The 19,596-nt window shown below is 41.0% G+C and overlaps 1 protein-coding gene across 1 annotated transcript in view; it reads right to left on the bottom strand.

The window, feature by feature from the left end:
• The window catches only part of LOC126184708 (cytochrome P450 4c3-like), a 151,890-nt gene that overhangs the window by 41,739 nt on the left and 90,555 nt on the right, over positions 1-19,596 (bottom strand). Inside the window, exons 6-7 of the mRNA XM_049927228.1 lie at positions 8,022-8,148; positions 3,013-3,076 (exon numbers count right to left, since the gene is read on the bottom strand). Of these exons, the coding sequence (XP_049783185.1) occupies positions 3,013-3,076; positions 8,022-8,148 (191 nt within the window). The remainder of the gene's footprint in view (positions 1-3,012; positions 3,077-8,021; positions 8,149-19,596) is intronic.

The raw sequence follows: 19,596 nt of genomic DNA on the forward strand, positions 1-19,596 counted from the left end.
TGGGCGTTGTGATCGTTTATTAATGAGAGCAGTTCTGGGACCTTACTATAGACGCTCCTGCAGTTTACTATTAGCACATTAATATTGTTATTCCCTGTTGCATTTTGCCTACTCCTATCTTGCCGCGTCTCAGGAGGCGTCTTGTCGGGCCTAGGGAGGGGATTCTCTAACCTAAAAAACCCCCATGTGCACTCCACACGTACTCCGCTACCCTTGTAGCCGCTTCCGGCGTGTAGTGCACGCCTGACCTACTCAGGGGGACCCTACATTTCTCCACCCGATAGCGGAGGTCGAGAAATTTGCACCCCAGATCTCCGCAGAATCGTCTGAGTCTCTGGTTTAAGCCTTCCACTCGGCTCCAAACCAGAGGACCGCGATCGGTTCTGGGAACGATACTACAAATAGTTAGCTCTGATTCCACCCCGCGAGCGAGGCTTTCCGCCTTCACCAATTCCGCCAACCGCCTGTACGAACTGAGGATGACCTCTGAACCCAGACGGCAGGAGTCATTGGTGCCGACATGAGCAACAATTTGCAGTCGGGTGCACCCAGTGCTCTCTATCGCCGCCGGTAGGGCCTCCTCCACATCTCGGATGAGACCCCCCGGCAAGCAGACAGAGTGAACACTGGTCTTCTTCCCCGACCTTCTCGCTATTTCCCTAAGGGGCTCCATCACCCGCCTAACGTTGGAGCTCCCAATAACTAATAAACCCCTCCCCCCGTGTGCCTGCTCGGACCTTGCTGAAGGAGCAGCCACATGTCCCCTCACAGGCAGAGCGGGCGATGCCACACGGCCAGCCTCCACATTGACCTTCCGCCTCGTGCGCCGCGAACGCCGCTGAACCCGCCACTCCCCTTGGGGAGAAGGTGGCCCAACCGCGCCCGGTACCCGCGAAGATGTCTCGACAGCAGGGACAGTGGGTGAAGCATGTACCTTGCGACGCACCAGACTCCCCACTGCCGCTACACTCCGAGGCAGCAGCCTGAAGACGGCTGACCGCGGCCATCAACACGCTCAGCTGTTCGCGAACAGTGGCCAGCTCCTCCTGCGTCCGTACACAGCAGTCACACATCCTATCCATCCTAAGGAAACAATTTACTGAAGAGAGTTAATCAACCTTTAACTAGACTGCTAATTCACTAAAGGCGGCTGCTTATTCACTAAACTGTGGTTGCTAGCCACTTCTTGTAGACCTGTCTCTGGACTGTATTGAAAACAAACACTAGCACTACTGGCACTATGGTTGACTACAGGGACTCTCTCTGACTGTATTCAAAACAAACACGAAATCTATGGAACACTATTAAGAGCACTCAAAAAATAAAGCTTCCTAAAAGCAAATACACACGGAAGAAGAAGTGACAAGTAAGAAAAATACAGTTAATACTTAAATTAAGGTAGCTCGCTGCACAGCAGACGTGAAGCAGTCAGCAGTTACGACGACACTGTTCCTGGGTGCATTACTTGTTCCCGCCTCTCCCCACATGAGAATACGTTCAGTATCGCCGAACATGGTTGGTTTGGTGGTCCAGGTAATATGGCATGGGGAGGCATACGGTTACATGGGCGTACGGATCTCGACATCTTTGAATACGGTACACTCACCAGTCAACGTTATTGTGGTGCTATACTCATTTCCGATGTGTGTCGTTTCGTGGGTGCATTCAGACCTGATTTCATTGTTATGGATGACAGTGCGCGACCGCATCGAACAGCGCATGTGGGGGAGCTCTTTCAACAAGAGGACATTCGGCGAATTGACTGGCCTGCCCGTTCCCCCGACTTAAATCGCATCGAGCACGTGAGGGATGCGGTGGTTAGACGTACTGCAGCACATCCAAATGCACCAACGATCAACCAGCAGTTGTCTATCTCGCTGGTGGAGGAATGGAATGCCCTACCACATGAACTCCCACCCAACCCTGAGGCATGGGAGTACGTTTCAGAGCGTGTACTATTGTCCGTGGTGATCACACACTATATAAAGAACCATGTCTCCACTTTTATACTGTCCTGGGAACCATCATAAATCGTGCTGACTTCAGTGTAATTACTGTCTTTGAACTAAAGGGGCATTTCTGTTTGTCTCCTTGCGCATTTCATTCACTTATCTTCCGCTCTATACCATAAATGTTCTTTCTGCGTACGGCCCAAGTTACATCGAGCTTTGTTACTTTCATGCGAAAGTTACTTTCTTCTTTAAGTTTTCCACGTCACTGTAATTCGTCTTCCGTGAAACCTCGGTCCCCCACCCCCCCTCCCAACATCTTGAGAAGAGTCGTCACAGGTAAAGGGCAGGGCAACTGCACTCCACACTTTCGGTAGAAACTGTCCTCTAACTTTTGCTAGTACTATTTCGATCAATAGTAAATGTATTTTATGACAACACTGTAACAGGTCGAAGTCATGCATCATGAAAACTTATGGTTCGGATTTAAATAAAATGTAATGTTGTCTTATGTACCGACGTGTTAACTTCTGGATAGTACTTGTGTTGCCAGTATAGCGATGATGTATACAAAGTTTTTGGACATAGTCTTTCAAAGTTAGTGTTGTCAAAACTGCGCCTGCAATATACGTATATGGGTTATGAATTAATGGATTTACTACGTTTCAGCTAGAAATGTGAGTCTCTGTGGCAGAAAACTCACTTTACAAATAAATTATGACTGACGCATGAAACCTAATATGAAAGTTTTCTGATCTTACTTATTTCGCACGAAGACCAAGCATTTTTTACATTTTTTGTTCTTTATTTGATTACTTCTATGTTTCATGTGTGCAGGCTTTCACAGTCAGAGTCAGTTTCTATAAAGTTCTTTATTGCAGTCCCTAACGAATCTCACTTTCATAATGACTGAAACGTTCGTCCTCTTTATAATATGACGCGCTCTAAAAGTCGAAATAGTTTTATCGATACGTGCATGCTATTTACAGTATGAGGTATCCAGTTATGACAAATGGACCAAGAAAAATATAATAACAATAAACTAATAATAAAAATAACTTACATTTCAGATTTTTCCTTTCATTAGCATTTCTTGACCTAAATTCCTCTTTACGCTCTTTTATTATCTGGAAAGAACAATAAAATTGCATTATAATTCAAAATGTTTTCTAATGCATCAAATTAACTGCAAACACACCAGTTACTGTGCTGAACAACAGAAAAGCTTAGCGATGAAAAATGAAATTTTGGCTTAGGTATCTACCTCCTATTTCGTTCTGCAGTAGGAGACAGAAAGGAATTACTTATTATTTTCCAATACCACTGAAAAATCTTAATGGAAAATGCAGAAGACAGTATATTTTCATCATCTTAGTGGTTTTCTTTCAGCCAGTTAGCAGAAAGAAGCTGAATATCGAAGTAAACCGAATGGACTGCAAAGTTATTAGATAATTACCGTTGACACTTACGTGCAGTTCATAAAGAAACGAAAGTTTCTAAAGCTACATTCACCAGATTTGAATGAAAATACGAGGAGAGTTTAAAAAGTAAGATGCACGTATCTTCCCACGCTAGGACCATTGCACAACTAGAGTGGCACGTTGCCAGAAGAGAGAACATGTTGTAGGTTTCCTGCAGACACAGACCTACATCACAGTGTGGCAGCGAAATGGCGTAGCAACTGGTAACGTAACTCCAAAATTGAAGTACCCGCGATAGTTCTTGTGAACAAAACGCCTAAATTACATTCAGTTTCACCGTGAAATTTTGGTAATATATGGACCAAATGCAATGTCGCCTCCAGCCGTAGTGATATGGTGCCATCAGTCTGACCAAGGCCGCACAGCCGTAGGTGATTCTGATCGGGAAGAAAGGTCACTGCATTTAGGAACTTTCGGGTAATTGAACATGTACCAATAATTACAGATTTCTGTAGTTGTATGTATACGTTTGGATGTAGCTGTATTGCGTTGATGTACTGGTGGATATTGTGTGGTATGACTCCTGTACTTGATAGTATAATAGGTATAATGTCAACTTTATGCTGATGCCACATGTCCTTGACCTCCTCAACCAGTTGGATGTATTTTTCAATTTTTTCTCCTGTTTTCTTCTGTACATTTGTTGTATTGGGTATGGATATTTCGATTAGTTATGTTAATTTCTTCTTTTTATTTGTGAGTATGATGTCAGGTTTGTTACGTGGTGTTGTTTTATCTGTTATAATGGTTCTGTTCCAGTATAATTTGTATTCATCATTCTCCAGTACATTTTGTGGTGCATACTTGTGTGTGGGAACCTGTAGTTTTATTAGTTTATGTTGTATGGCAAGTTGTTGATGTATTATTTTTGCTACATTGTCATGTCTTCTGGTATATTCAGTATTTGCTAGTATTGTACATCCGCTTGTGATGTGATCTACTGTTTCTATTTGCTGTTTGCAAAGTCTGCATTTATCTGTTGTGGTATTGGGATCTTTAATAATATGCTTGCTGTAATATCTGGTGTTTATTGTTTGATCCTGTATTGCAATCATGAATCCTTCCGTCTCACTGTATATATTGCCTTTTCTTAGCCATGTGTTGGATGCGTCTTGATCGATGTGTGGCTGTGTTAAATGACACGGGTACTTGCCATATAGTGTTTTCTTTTTACAATTTACTTTCTTTGTATTTGTTGATGTTATGTGATCTAAAGGGTTGTAGAAGTGGTTATGAAATTGCAATGGTGTAGCCCATGTATTTATATGAGTGATTTCTTTGTGTATTTTGCTAGTTTCTGCTCGTTCTATAAAGAATTTTCTTAAATTGTCTACCTGTCCGTAATGTAGGTTTTTTTATGTCGATAAATCCCCTTCCTCCTTCCTTTCTGCTTAATGTGAATCTTTCTGTTGCTGAATGTATGTGATGTATTCTATATTTGTGGCATTGTGATCGTGTAAGTGTATTGAGTGCTTCTAGTTCTGTGTTACTCCATTTCACTACTCCAAATGAATAGGTCAATATTGGTATAGCATAAGTATTTATAGCTTTTGTCTTGTTTCTTGCTGTCAGTTCTTTTTTCAGTATTTTTGTTTGTTTTTCTCTATATTTTTCTTTTAGTTCTTCTTTAATATTTGTATTATCTATTCCTATTTCTTGCCTGTATCCTAGATATTTATAGGCATCTGTTTTTTCCATCGCTTCTATGCAGTCGCTGTGGTTATCCAATATGTAATCTTCTTGTTTAGTGTGTTTTCCCTTGACTATGCTACTTTTCTTACATTTGTCTGTTCCGAAAGCCATATTTATATCATTGCTGAATACTTCTGTTATCTTTAGTAATAGGTTGAGTTGTTGATTTGTTGCTGCCAGTAGTTTTAGATTATCCATGTATAGAAAATGTGTGATTTTGTGTTGGTATGTTCCAGTAATATTATATCCATAATTTGTATTATTTAGCATGTTGGATAGTGGGTTCAGAGCAAGGCAGAACCAGAAAGGACTTAATGAATCTCCTTGGTATATTCCACGCTTAATCTGTATTGGCTGCGATGTGATATTATTTGAATTTGTTTGGATATTAAGTGTGGTTTTCCAATTTTTCATTACTATGTTTAGGAACTGTACCAATTTAGGATCTACTTTGTATATTTCCAATATCTGTAGTAACCATGAGGGGGTACACCATCAAAAGCTTTTTGGTACTCAATGTATATGTAGTATAGCAACCTTCGTTTACTTTTAGCTTGATATGTCACCTCTGCATCTATTATCAGTTGCTCTTCACATCCTCGTGCTCCTTTGCAGCAGCCTTTTTGTTCTTCATTTATAATTTTGTTCTGTGTTGTATGTGTCACTCAATTTCTGTGTAATGACTGAAGTTAATATTTTATATATTGTTGGTAGGCATGTTATGGGGCGATATTTTGCTGGGTTTGCTGGGTCTGCTTGATCTTTAGGTTTCAGATAAGTTATTCCTTGTGTAAGTGTATCAGGGGCTGTGTATGGGTCTGCAATGTAACTGTTAAATAATTTAGTTACATGTGAAAGTGTTGAGGTGAACTTCTTTAGCCAGAAATTTACTATTTTATCTTTTCCAGGGGCTTTCCAATTGTGCGTAGAATTAATTGCTCGGGTGGCTTCATGTTGCAAAATTATCACTGCAGGCATTTGTGGTATCATCTTGTATGTGTCTGTTTCTGCTTGTATCCACCGTGCATGTCTGTTATGTTGTACTGGGTTTGACCATATGTTGCTCTAGAAGTATTCCATGTCTGTTATGTTTGGTGGATTGTCTATTTTAATGTGAGTGTTATCTATTGTGTGATAAAATTTCTTTTGGTTTGTGTTGAATGTTTGGTTTTGTTTCCTTCTATTTCACTTTTTTTTATTCTAAATCGTTTGGCCAATGCTTGTAATTTCTGCTTCTTTTCATCTAATTTCTCTATCGCTTCTTTTCGTTTTTTGTCTGATATTTCATTTCTTATAAATTGTGTTAGCTGTCCGATGTATTTTCTCAGTTTTTCTATTCTGATCTGTATCCTGTGTTGCCATGCTGGTTTTGTGGGTTTCTTCTGTGTGTTGGTTGGTTCTGATCTCTGCCTTGTGTGTATATTTAGTGTAGTGAGTGCTCCTATATAAACCAGTAGTTGTAACTCTTCCATAGTTGTATTTTCATTTATTTTGTTGTGTATGATTGTGTTGATAGTTGTTATTGTTGTTTCGACTTGTGTGTTATTTGGTGGTCTATGCAAGAATGGTCTAATGTCTGTATTTGTGTCTTTTTATTCTATATATGTCAGCTGAAATTTTTCTTCTGTATCTAACATGTGTGTCACTTCGTGTTCTATTTGTGCTTGTTCTGGTGGCTGTCTTAAGATTTCGTTTTCCTCGGATTGTTTAATTGATGCGTGTTGTTCTTTGTTTGTTTGCTCTGGGATGTTTGAATCCATTAGTGTATTTTCTTCTTCTTCTGATTGCACATTATTTTGTTCCACTATTTGTTGTACTTGTTGTTTGATGTTTTCTAATCCTGACTGGGGTATCCTGTTATTTTTCATTATTACACGAATCTGATCAGATAGTCGTTGTTCTGTTAAAAATTTTAATTCTGGGTCTCTGGTAATAAATGTTGTGTATACTTGTGATCTGTATCCAGTTGTGTTGGTTCCTAAATTTGTTGCTTGGTAATAATAGAACATGAGGTGTCGGTTAACTTCATCTGACCATCTCATCCTCTGTCTTTGTTTTCCTTCTAGAGTGGTTGCAGGAAGCATAGCCTGCAAAACACCTCCATTTGGATTTAAATCATTTTCCGTGTGGCTAGTAGTGTCGTTACCATTGTGGACGGGCATAGCGTTCAAGCGTCGTCCCCGACCATGATAGCGCTTGTCCGAGGCTTCATTAGTTCTGTCCTGAACCAACTAATCACACTAAAAGGCGGGTTAGCCCTATTAGTGGTTTGTTCTTTTCGTCGCCTTTTACGACTGGCAGAACATACCGGAGGCCTATTCTTCTTCTTCTTCTTCTTCTTCTTATTATTATTATTATTATTATTATTTATGCGATAAAGCTACAGATGTTGCAATTTTCCACTATGCTATGCTAATGGATATTTATTTTATTCTCCGCAAACTAATTACAATAAAATTCTTTTACACATGAAAGTATGAAGTTGAAACATCTGTTATTATTAAATGAAAAAAGATCTTAATTGTTCTCTAATGAATCTGGCTCTTACCACCTACCGAGCGAAACAAAATATTTGGTGAATAACGCAAATATATTTAAACTGAGATTGAAGTCGGTTCTTTTTTACGATAGATGGGTCCTTAACCGTACTAAATGATTACGTATATAGCGTCCTATCATGAGCCAGGCTGTGAAAAACGTAAGTGAGAGGTGTCTAACTGTTGTAGAAACGACTCGTTAAACACAGTATCATATTTGGAATATTTAACTCACTAACAAATGCAAGAGCCATGAAACGCAAACTTACACCTACACCACACATAGATCAAAGCAAAATAAAATATTTCGACACTTTACTTGTCAGTGTACGCTACTAAGTCAAGTAACAAGCTTTGCTTACCCGTTCTGTGAAACCGTGTAATATGTTTAACACGTGATTCTGTTCGTGATATACGGGACAGAGTCTGAACGTCAGAGGCCTGTGCACCCAGAATCGAAGCTGACGGTACAGGAAGAGCTCACTCATTCTGTGGAAGAGGAATATCAGAGATAAACGCGTTGTATACTCTGTAATATTATTTATTATTTGGTTTTAAGTGACTAAAGATAAAAGACTACGTTCAATTACAGGCAATGTCATATGGGAAGCACATGTGTGCCCTAAACATTGATTTTCTAGAAGACACATATAGAATTGGAAATAAGATGTATCTTCTCTTAGTTATATTTATTCATATCTACAGCAATTTACGTCAAACAAATCAGTGTGAAGTGCAGCGCTAGCAATAGGAGTTTCTCCTCATTCTTTTCACAGACGAAGTGGTAAGAAATGATGATATACACAATGGCTATAATTTAACTTTCGCTACGTGAGAGAGCCACCAAGATCGTAGGACGATTAAACTGTGCAGAAACATTTGGAAGAACATGCAGAAGAGAAGTAATGAATACATCATTGAAAGAAACCCATTTTAATTTCCACATGAGAGGGTACATTTGTTAATTGCGTACCTTGTTTACGTTCCAGGCTACAAACGTTGCTCAGTGTGACGGTCAACTGCACCAACGATACCCTGGAACTGCATTAGAGACATCATTTCACAGCTGTTCGCAGCACTTTTCGAACAGTGGACCTTGGAATGTTCAAATGTCGTGACGCAGCTCGTGCACTGCTTGAAGATAGCACATTGCGCCCAGGATTCTCAGACATGGCAACAGTAACTGCGTCAACAATTTGTGGCGCAACTAGCCGTCCGCCTCTCCCACGAGCAATTCCCAAATTGCCAGGTAATTCGAACTTCCAAATCATGTTCTTCAACCTCGATGCGGAAATAGGATCTGTCTGTATTCCTTCGCTGCGCCGATACTTGTGAAGAGTAGCAAAGCTACTGCTATTGTTTTGATAAAACAGTTTTACGAGTAAAGCCCTGCTCACCTTGTCCAGACCCATGCTGACTGTCTACAACTCTATTGCACACTAATGCATGTGTTTCAGCACTACGTCACCGCACCAGCACCTGCACCTAACGGTTAGTCATGACACTAAGAAAACTAATAACGCAATTCCTGCAGCCCACAGTTTGAACATCATTCCTATAAAGTTGGGTACCAATACGGTAAATAATTTTCCGTCTGCACTGGCTCAAGTAACGAAAGTTTAATTATAACCGCCCTGTATATCGATCAGTGATAAAATGACGGACAATTTGAAATTAGCTACACAATTCTGGGCGTTTTACTTGTAGATATCAGGAAAGCTTATGATACAAATCAAATAAAAACAGGCCATCTTCAGGCTTTTCATCGCCATTATGGCTGCTGGTGGTTAGAGACGGAGCGAGATCTGTAAAAGTAGGGCTGTCACTGAGTGACAACCGTACTTCTACAGATCTCGCTCCGTCTGCCACCACCAGCAACCATAATGGCGGTAAAAAGCCTGAAGATGGTCTGAGGAAAAGGCCGAAATCGGTTGCTAGTAAATAAAAAATCTGAAAACGTGATCGAGACGGTTTTATTTGATTTTTAGCATTTCAAACCGATCGATGTCCTCCAATCACAGAATGCTTTCTAAAATTTTAAAAGCATGCGATGTTTCTGACTTTGACATTCTGTTTCCCTAACTCTTAAGATTCAGTTATTCTCCAGTTGTTATAAAATTCTTTTGTTCATAGCCTATATTCCGCCATGGAGAAACTTAATGTCAGTGGTATCGCAAGTATAAGTATACGCTCCAATTTTGATGAAGTTGTACGTTAACAACGTGTCAACTATTCTGCTCCATTGTCAGATTACTTATACATTGGTGACATTCCTCGGCACCTAGATGCAACACAAATAAAACTGCCGAGCGAGGTGGCGCAGTGGTTAGTTCACTAGGCTCGCATTCGGGAGGACGACGATTCAAACCCACGCCCGGCCATCCTGATTTAATTTTCGCGTGATTTTCCTAAATCGCTTCTGGCAAATTCCGGGATGGTTGCTTTTCCTTTGAAAGAGCACGGCCAACTTCCTTCCCCATCCTTCGATACCCGATGGGGCCGATAACGTCGCTGTTTGGTTCCCTTCCCCGAATCAACCAACCAGCCAAATAAAACTGAGAACAGCCATCAAATATGTAAATCACGGCTTATGTGACTTTCTCAGCTGCAATTCGTAAAATATCACCATCTCAGCGTACGCTCAAAGAAATAACAATTCGTAAAAGAATATCACCATCTCAGCGTGCGTTTAAAGAAACGCCAAAACCTACTCGACCTTAGGCTTAGTGCCAAATATTTTAAATTCTTGGTTATTATTGCGTAATTCTAGGAGATTTTTCACACCAACTCATGCTTGCTGGAGTTGGTGATGCACGCTCGTGGGTGGTACACTTGCGATGAACAGTTAGTTTGGCTACCTACGGAAAAGCGGTAAATACTATTACTTTTTTTGGTCTGATCGACTACACTGGCTCTCCTTATTTGTCACTGACTTAAACAATTTTGTTTTAAAAACTTAACAGTACTTAACGTTCTCGTTCTCATCAGAACCACCTCTAGATTCAATACTTCACTCTCCCTCACATTCCTGTGAGATTGCAGAGCTTCCAAACACGCTGAAGGACCATTTCCTATCACAGAAATATTATAGCCGAGTTAGCTTGTGCCTGAGAAATGGATGTCACCCAGCAACGTTCGGTAGGGGCAACTCCGAACTACTGCATTGTACGCATCCTGTACAAATTTACATATTGTGCATGTGCAAACAATGTAAAAATGAGATAGTTCTTCGAACATCTAGGTGCTGCAGTTCCCGACGACCGTGTTCGTAAATTTTTCGTGACAATCGTTCTACAGTCTGTGTGTGTGTCTGTAGGAGAGAGAAAAAGTTAAAGAAAGTAGGAATTGTGTCGTGTGTGAGATAGAAACCACGAGTAAGTGAGTGAAACACGACGTATGAAAATTCATTGAGCTGTGGGACATGTTTGCAACAACGTATATACAATCAGTGCTCCACGCGGTGTACATCCTTTGACAAAATATCACTCTAAAGGTGTAGATCGGTGCTCCCCTTTGCAATCCCTGAATGTCTTAGCCCCACTATGTTTATTTTATTTATTTATTGTTCGTTTATTTCGAAAAAAAATATTTTACAATAATCTGCAATACTCACTTTAGTAGAAGAGAGTTTTCAAATGTAGAGCAACATAGAACTATACTGTTTCAAAGGACTTGGTAGACGAAATATAAATGTCTTTTCGTCTTACCTGAATACCTAATGATATTGTTTTCACCTGAACAACCATATTTAGAATTTTTTATGCTATCAAAGGCACAAGAAAAATTCAGAACATCTATGAGAAGGTTGAAATAGCTTTTATTTAAGCAGATCCTGAATTTTTTGTTTCAAAGTAGGTAAAGCACACGTTCAGGCGACTGCGGCGTTTTGTTTTCACGACGGCTTGTGTCGAGAATTCGGTCTCACATAGATATGTAGATGAGAGCTATACGAGGACTTTGAAGGCTTCCTTTGCCTCTCTTGGATAAAGAGGAAGGAAACTGGCCCAAAATTCTTTCAGCCCAGTTTATTGACACTGTTCTTTAGCACTCAAATCTCGTTTCAGTTCGAGAACCATATTCACATTTGTTAATATTGCTAAACTTTGGCTGCACTATGCACTGGTGACAAAAATTTGTTCACCTGCCGGGACGCGAACGTCGGTCTTCCACTTGACACGAGAGGTAGCTTTCACCGCCTTTTTTTGTGAAAACAAGACGATGTTCTTTACAAAATAAAATATTTGTGGAAAACCGTACATAAGTGGACTTTTTCAACATCACTTTTTTTACATAAATGGTGTAAAATATTTGTGGAAAAGCGCACATAAGTGGACTTTTTTTCAACGTCACTTTTTTTACATAAATGGTGTAAAAATAATAAACATAATATGCTTCGATCAGTACAAAACAATAATGGACCACGTCCGTCTCCGTGGGCACGTTCCTCGCCGATTCCGTTGCACCTCGTGTTGGTGCCGGTTACGTTTTCACGTATGGTGGTGGATCCTCTCCAATGTCCTGGTCGTTTCTTGCTCAGTATAATTATATGCAATAATTACACTCTCCACGCCCCAACTGGGTGGGGAATCAAGCAAGACTCTCCCTAAAAGATTAGCGTAATATGTTCGATATGTCGGATTTTGCATAATCAATGAGTGACGTTCTTGTCGCAAGGCCCAAAAGTATAGCATATTCTTACTACCTCTCGGAAAAGGTAAAGTGCAGTCAGACCCCGAATCCAAGTCACTGCATTGGTCTTCGTTCGGGGAAAACATGTCATATCTGGGAGAAATAGTATCCGTGGTGCTACTGCATGCGGCACCATCCGAAGGAGGAAGTTGATCATTTTATGGACCAAACACCACACTGCCGTCGAAAGCCCGCATATCAGGCGATGTTCGTCTGTGTCTATAACACTGCACTGTGAACACAGTGGCGTATCCGTCATGTGAATTGTATTGTGCCTCGGCCACCAGAGTACGCTACCTGGATCCACCCAAAATTCCGTATGTCACGCCGTTCATCTATACTCTATATTCGCATAGATACTCTGAGTCTCTCCCTGTACAGGACACAACAGTATCTGTGCGAGTATACGAGTCCCAGGTGTTTACTGATGGTAACTCTTCACTCGTTGACATTGCACTGTTGCCTATCCGGAAATTCACTGAATCGAGCGAGTGATGAAAAGTTAGTGATGGGAACACCCAAGTGACGCTTCCATGATTGTGTCTTTTCCAGAAAGGCCCTTATGGCATCAATGGCATCCATTATAGTGGTGTTTCTGTCTTGTGGTTTCGAATTTATATTATTTGGGGTTTCAAAGAAACCTGCAGGGTATGCTAGGGAAGATATAAAGTTGAATGAATGATTGAGCTCAGCTATCTCTTCAATCAAAAGAAATAGTTCTACCTTTGATTTTATTTCATATAGCCTGCTAGGTATGTTGCCGTTCGATAGCTACCGGACTTGTCTATGAAAGAGTAAAGATTAGTGTTGAGCAATTAGATCACTGCATAGGACACGGACAAAACGTGTGTTCGTAACACTTGACTTAATTTTATTAACTACACTGATAGCCACTTTCAATGCAGTGTTCAGTTTCTGAGGTAAAGCTTTAGACGCTAGGGCTTGTCTGCAGATCATACAGTGAGAGCTAATCTGATTATGATTCTTTTCTCTGGCAAGACTTAGAAAGTCAGAACGTGAAACTAACATATACTACTGGCCATTAAAATTGCTACACCAAGAAGAAATGCAGATGATAAACGAATATTCATTTCACAACTATATTATACTATAACTGACATGTGATTACATTTTCACGCAATTTGGGTGCATAGATCCTGAGAAATCAGTACCCAGAACAACCACCTCTGGCCGTAATAACGGCCTTGATACGTCTGGACATTGAGTCAAACAGAGCTTGGATGGCGTGTACAGGTACAGCTGCCCATGCAGCTTCAACGCATACCACAGTTCATCAAGAGTAGTGACTGGCGTATTGTGACGAGCCGGTTGCTCGGCCACCATTGACCAGACGTTTTCAATTGGGGAAAGATCTGGAGAATGTGCTGGCCAGGGCAGCAGTCGAACATTTTCTGTATCCAGAAAGGCCCGTACAGGACCTGCAACATGCGGTCGTGCATTATCCAGCTGAAATGTGGGGTTTCGCAGGGATCGAATGAAGGGTAACGTCCACTGTTCAAAGTGCCGTCAATGCGAACAAGAGGTGACCGAGACGTGTAACCAATGGCACCCCATACCATCACGCCAGGTGATACGCCAGTATGGCGTATGACGAAAACACGGATGCGACCATCATGATGCTGTAAACAGAACCTGGATTCATCAGAAAAAAATGACGTTTTGCCATTCGTGCACCCAGGTTCGTCCTTGAGTACACCATCGCAGACGCTCCTGTCTGTGATGCGGCGTCAAGGGTAACCGCAGGCATGGTCTCCGAGCTGATAGTCCATGCTGCTGCAAACGTCGTCGAACTGTTCATGCAGATGGTTGTTCTCTTGCAAACGTCCCCATTTGTTGACTCGGGGATCGAGACGTGGCTGCACGATCCGTTACTGCCATACGGATAAGATACCTGTCGTCTCGACTGCTAGTGATACGAGGCCGTTGGGATCTAGCACGGCGTTCCGTATTACCCTCCTGAACCCACCGATTCCATATTCTGCTAACAGTCATTGGATCTCGACCAACGCGAGCAGCAATGTCGCGATACGACAAACCGCAATCGCGATAGGCTACAATCCGACCTTCATCAAAGTCGGAAACCTGATGGTACGCGTTTCTCCTCCTTACACGAGGCATCACAACAACGTTTCACCAGGCAACGCCAGTCAACTGCTGTTTGTATATGAGAAATCGGTTGGAAACTCTCCTCATGTCAGCACGTTGTGGGTCTCGCCACCGGCGCTAACCTTGTGTGAATGCTCTGAAAAGATAATCATTTACATATCACAGCATCTTCATTTCTATCGGTTAAATTTCGCGTCTGTAGCACGTCATCTTCGCGGAGTAGCAATTTTAATGGCCAGTAGTGTAGCTGGTGCTCCGTCAGTACAAATTGCCATAAGTCTGTCCCAAGACAAATCATTGTTAAACAAACATTCATTTACGGCAGGAAATACATCATAATCTTTTAACGTTGCTTTCATGTTTATAGCGAACAATAGTTCTTCCATTATTTTCTTCTCGTCATAAATCAGCAATATACTATTAATCGACATTGTAGAGCTGCATCAAGAGGATCGACACATTCCAACGCAAAAAATAAAAACATTTTCAGTCTTTTAACTACCTGGTCTTTCCTATTCGGGACTATTTCCTCGATCCTATGTTGCACTCTATTGTTTGACAGAGATATCTTGTCCATTTTTTGCTGACTATCTTCTCCAAAAACAAATCTGATTAACATTTCACCAGTAGTATGGGGGTTTGCTTTTTTTTATATATTAAGAGAGAGATTTCATATAATGATACTGTAATATCTCTTTACATTCGATGAATTATTCTGATACAATTCTACCCTTAAATGACGTTTACAAATTTTCTATCTTCATACTCGCAGAATCCACGCGCAAAATAGTTTCATACAATAGCTATGCCATGAGCGCATAAGTATTCTTTGTAGTACTCTCTCTGGTGGTTGTTAGAAAAAAAAGAAAGGTGGCTTCCGAGATTTTCTTCGTGCCGATTAGCCTGAGCTTGGTTTAGAAGAACTGTAATCTGATTATTGAGATTTATCACAGAAGATAACTGATACGAACTGTACGATTAAAAGGAAATATATATAGATGGCTCCTTCAAATAAAAGGTGTGTATTTGAAATTTGAGAATTAATGATATTTATCGATATATTGCGTAGTTGTTAATCAGAAGGGACTTCCGAAAGACTGGATACGAACCTACATTTTATAATCCAAGAGCTCCATTACTTCTTCGGAAGGTTAAACTTCATCAAAGCCAAATATCCGCTTGATCTGAGGTTTCCCGACTGATTATACAACGCTCCCAAAATTACGAGGCATTTTATTTGTACAGATTAGCAGACTGCCGCAAAGCACGAGCCTGCAGAGAAGAAGAATCATCGCCTGATTTCATTCTAACAAGTAAAGTTTCAGAATCATTTTGAGTGACTGAGCTATGACTGTGTTTCCTATCATGAATGATTGATTGCTCGAACGAATTGAGAGCTACAGAATTACGTAGATAGGAGGAAAAATTACAATACAATAACTTTCTCATTTTCCTGGTGAGAGATCCCAGTGGAGTCCAGTTTCATTCGATTTAAAGAATTTCATTTTCCAACTAAAAATTCTTTTGGCTTATTTTCCAACGCCGGGTGAACTGTTGTTAGATGACCTTCCAGACACACAGACTGCCATACGTTGTTACTGATGACGTTATGATACACAACACGCTGTGGCAGTTGGACATTGTTTTTTTCAATAAACGTGAACCCATACTAACATATTCTTCATTACAAAATCTTCTTTTAGCCGACAATTTTACTCATCGTACAAAATCAATAAAAATACAGTTTACTTCCACAGAGCACAGCAGGCGTAATACTGAGCTAAGAACGCTGAGCGCAGACTAACAAATGTTTTGGGTCAGCAGGAACTCTGTGACGCGCGACGCAAAACTGATGCCGGCAAGTCAAGAACTCGCTGACTGTAATAAGAATATAAAATTTTTGACACCGCACGTTTCTGCTTTCTTCTGAGCTGTCTGCGCCCTCCTCGCCCTCCCCACCTATAAATCTCACAGTCCCTCCCTCCCCCCCCCCCCCCAACCACCGCTGCAGTTAGTACGTCAACTACAGGCCTCTCAGCGCTCGTCTATTCATAAAAAATTAGTAAAGTAATACCATCTGGGCCAACGTACCCAACCATGAGGCAAGTTGGCCCAGCAGTTAGGGCAAGTTGCCCCGTAAGTCACCATTTCGTTGGATATTTAACTGAACCATATAGACTAAAATACAGTTTATTTTAATACAAATTCATAAAGTTTTATGATAAAGCTACAATCATAAACTGTGTTATCGTTGTTATAATAACAGTTTGTCAGAAAATTATTCCCAAAACTTGTATCAGTTTTACATTAAATGAATACCCAATTGAGAATAAGGACAACCATCAGCTGTAGAATGGAATGACGACAATGAAAATTTGTGACGGACCGCTTGACGCGAGCTATCGCCTTACCTTTTTTTATTTCGTTCTTTTATATTTTTCTAACTCTTGTACAAGGAAACGGAACAGTAAGTTAAAAACAAATGCATTGCCCAGGAATCTATCCCGGGCCACCTACCAACTTTTTTTTATTCCTTAAAGCGACCGCTCGCGATAAGCTGGATATCCGAGTTCGAGTCCCGGTCCGGTAGAAATTTTTATTATCATTCCATTCTACAGCTGATGGTTGCCCTTATTCGCAATTGCGAATTCATTTAATGTATTTCATAACGACTGTAGTGGCCGCAGTGCCTGTTCCTTTGGTCATGCAGGTATGTCCAAAGGAACTATACATCGTAATCAGAATAACACATGCACTGCAATATCGTATGTATCAGTTTTTGTTCGAATACCCGACAGACTCTTCGCAGTTCCAGAATTCATCAAAACCGTGATGTCACGTAATTCTGAACACCTCACAGATGTACCCACCGCTTACAACATGTACACTGAATCCATTTCTCACATGGATTGCTGTGAGAAAATGGTTAAGGGCTGTCAGTTCGACTAAATACCTAGGAATTACAATTACGAGCAACGTAAATAGGAAAGACTACATAGATAATATTGTGGGGAAGGCGAAACAAAGACTGCGCTTTGTTAGCAGAACACTTAGAAGATGCGACAAACACACTAAAGAGACAGCCTACATTACGCTTGTCCGTCCTCTGCTGAAATATTACTGCGAGGTGTGGGATCCTCGCCAGGTGGGATTGACGGAGGACATCGAAAAAGTGCAAAGAAGGGCAGCTCGTTTCGTGTTATCGCGCAATAGGCGTGAGAGTGTCAGTGATATGATACGCGAGTTGGGGCGGCAGTCACTGAAACAACGCGGTTTTCTTTGCGGCGAGATCTATTTACGAAATTTCAAACACCAACTTTCTCTTCCGAATACTAAAATATTTTGTTGTCACCCACCTATGTAGGGAGAAATGGTTCAAATGGCTCTGAGCACTATGCGACTTAACTTCTGAGGTCATCGGTCGCCTAGAACTTAGAACTAATTAAACCTAACTAACCTAAGGACATCACACACATCCATGCCCGAGGCAGGATTCGAACCTGCGACCGTAGCGGTCGCGCGGTTCCAGACTGTAGAGCCTAGAACCGCATGGCCACTGCGGCCGGCGTAGGGAGAAATAACCATCACAATAAAATAAGAGAAATCAGAGCTCGAACGGAAAGATTTAGTGTTCCTTTTTCTAACGCGCCATTCGAGAGTGGAATGGTAGAGAAGTAGTATGAAAATGGTCCTATGAACCCTCTGCCAGGAACTGAAGTGTGAATTGCAGAGTAGCCATGTAGATGTAGATGTAGATCTAAGACACAAGACACACGGCATCCTCTTTTCTTCATACTGAAGAACCTTCTTACGAATGGCCCTTCCTTTCTTTGTTTTATCGTGTGACTTAGCTTGACCTTAGGAAATAGGTCTTTACGCAGACCATCCATATTTCTCCTTAACAGTGTTTTCTTTTCTGTCTGTGAAGGCTTCTTGTTTGCATTGTCACGCATCTTTCATTGGAGAGTTTATTAGTATTCCTGGAGATCTTCTTCGTTTTTTTTTTTTTTTTTTTTTTTTTAACTCTCAGATGGACTGACTTCAGGTGCTGGTCCACCGCATGAGCGTCTAGGGAAGTGATTCCAGTGGTGGTTTCCCGTCGCCCTCCACTGATGATGGCAGAAACACGTTTTTCATAACCTTTTCCGTGCAGCTCTTGATTGAGGGAGATGCGATAGGGATGGAATCTATGTCGATGGAGAATGTGTTGGACTCTTGCCTAACTAATGCCACTTCCTCGTGCGACTGCGAGGGACCTAAGGTGCCGATCAATTGCACTACCAGCAAGAACATCAATTTCCCCCTCTTCTGTCGTCACTTGTTTCCTTCTGTGTCATTGTCTAGGTAACTGGTTGAAGAGGCTGATAAATAATTGCCGAGATTGTTGACATCTTTTGGGATATCTTGCCGCACACACTGTAGGAGAACTAACTCCATACTTTCTACACATTTTGTACGCCATGACCAGGTCGACTTATTGTGTGTTGGTGAATTCATCGTCCGCTCACGATCTATCGTTTGGACTGGCACACACTGACTGACCATCAAGTCACAGTGCCCTAAAGGAACACACAAGCACACTGTAAGCAAACATAATAACGTCGTACCTAGCAACAACGAAGGTGTAATGGCAGAAACAAGTGTCGTTGTGGAAACTTTTTAGAATACGATATCTCGTGAACGTCTTGCACTAGAATCTTGACATTCTAATATACCCTACTTTTAATCTGTTGATGTCAACAGGCATTGTTCCGTCAAAAAGTGTATGTTTGCACAAAAAATACACTTTCTAGGTGTTATTACTACAATCATTTTATTGTCTAACAATAGGAGCCCTCGATTACCAATCCATTCTGTGAAAACTGCACTTCAATAACACTTTCCAGTTTCGCAGTATTTGCGGTGCAAGTTTTAGATGATTCACCTTGTATTTCCGTAAGATTTCTCCAGTGAATCACAGCCTGGCATCTGCTTTTCCTACAGTCAATTTTATTGAAACCAAATCTAACATTTGGATAGTTATCTTTATTTATTGATTTTAGCTTGAAAAAAACTTCTCCCAGTCTTACCCCAACCGATGGGGTAAAACTGGGACAAAATCAATGGGGGATCCCTTAGCAA

Source organism: Schistocerca cancellata, chromosome 4 (genome assembly GCF_023864275.1).
Source record: "Schistocerca cancellata isolate TAMUIC-IGC-003103 chromosome 4, iqSchCanc2.1, whole genome shotgun sequence".
Lineage (NCBI taxonomy): Eukaryota > Metazoa > Arthropoda > Insecta > Orthoptera > Acrididae > Schistocerca > Schistocerca cancellata.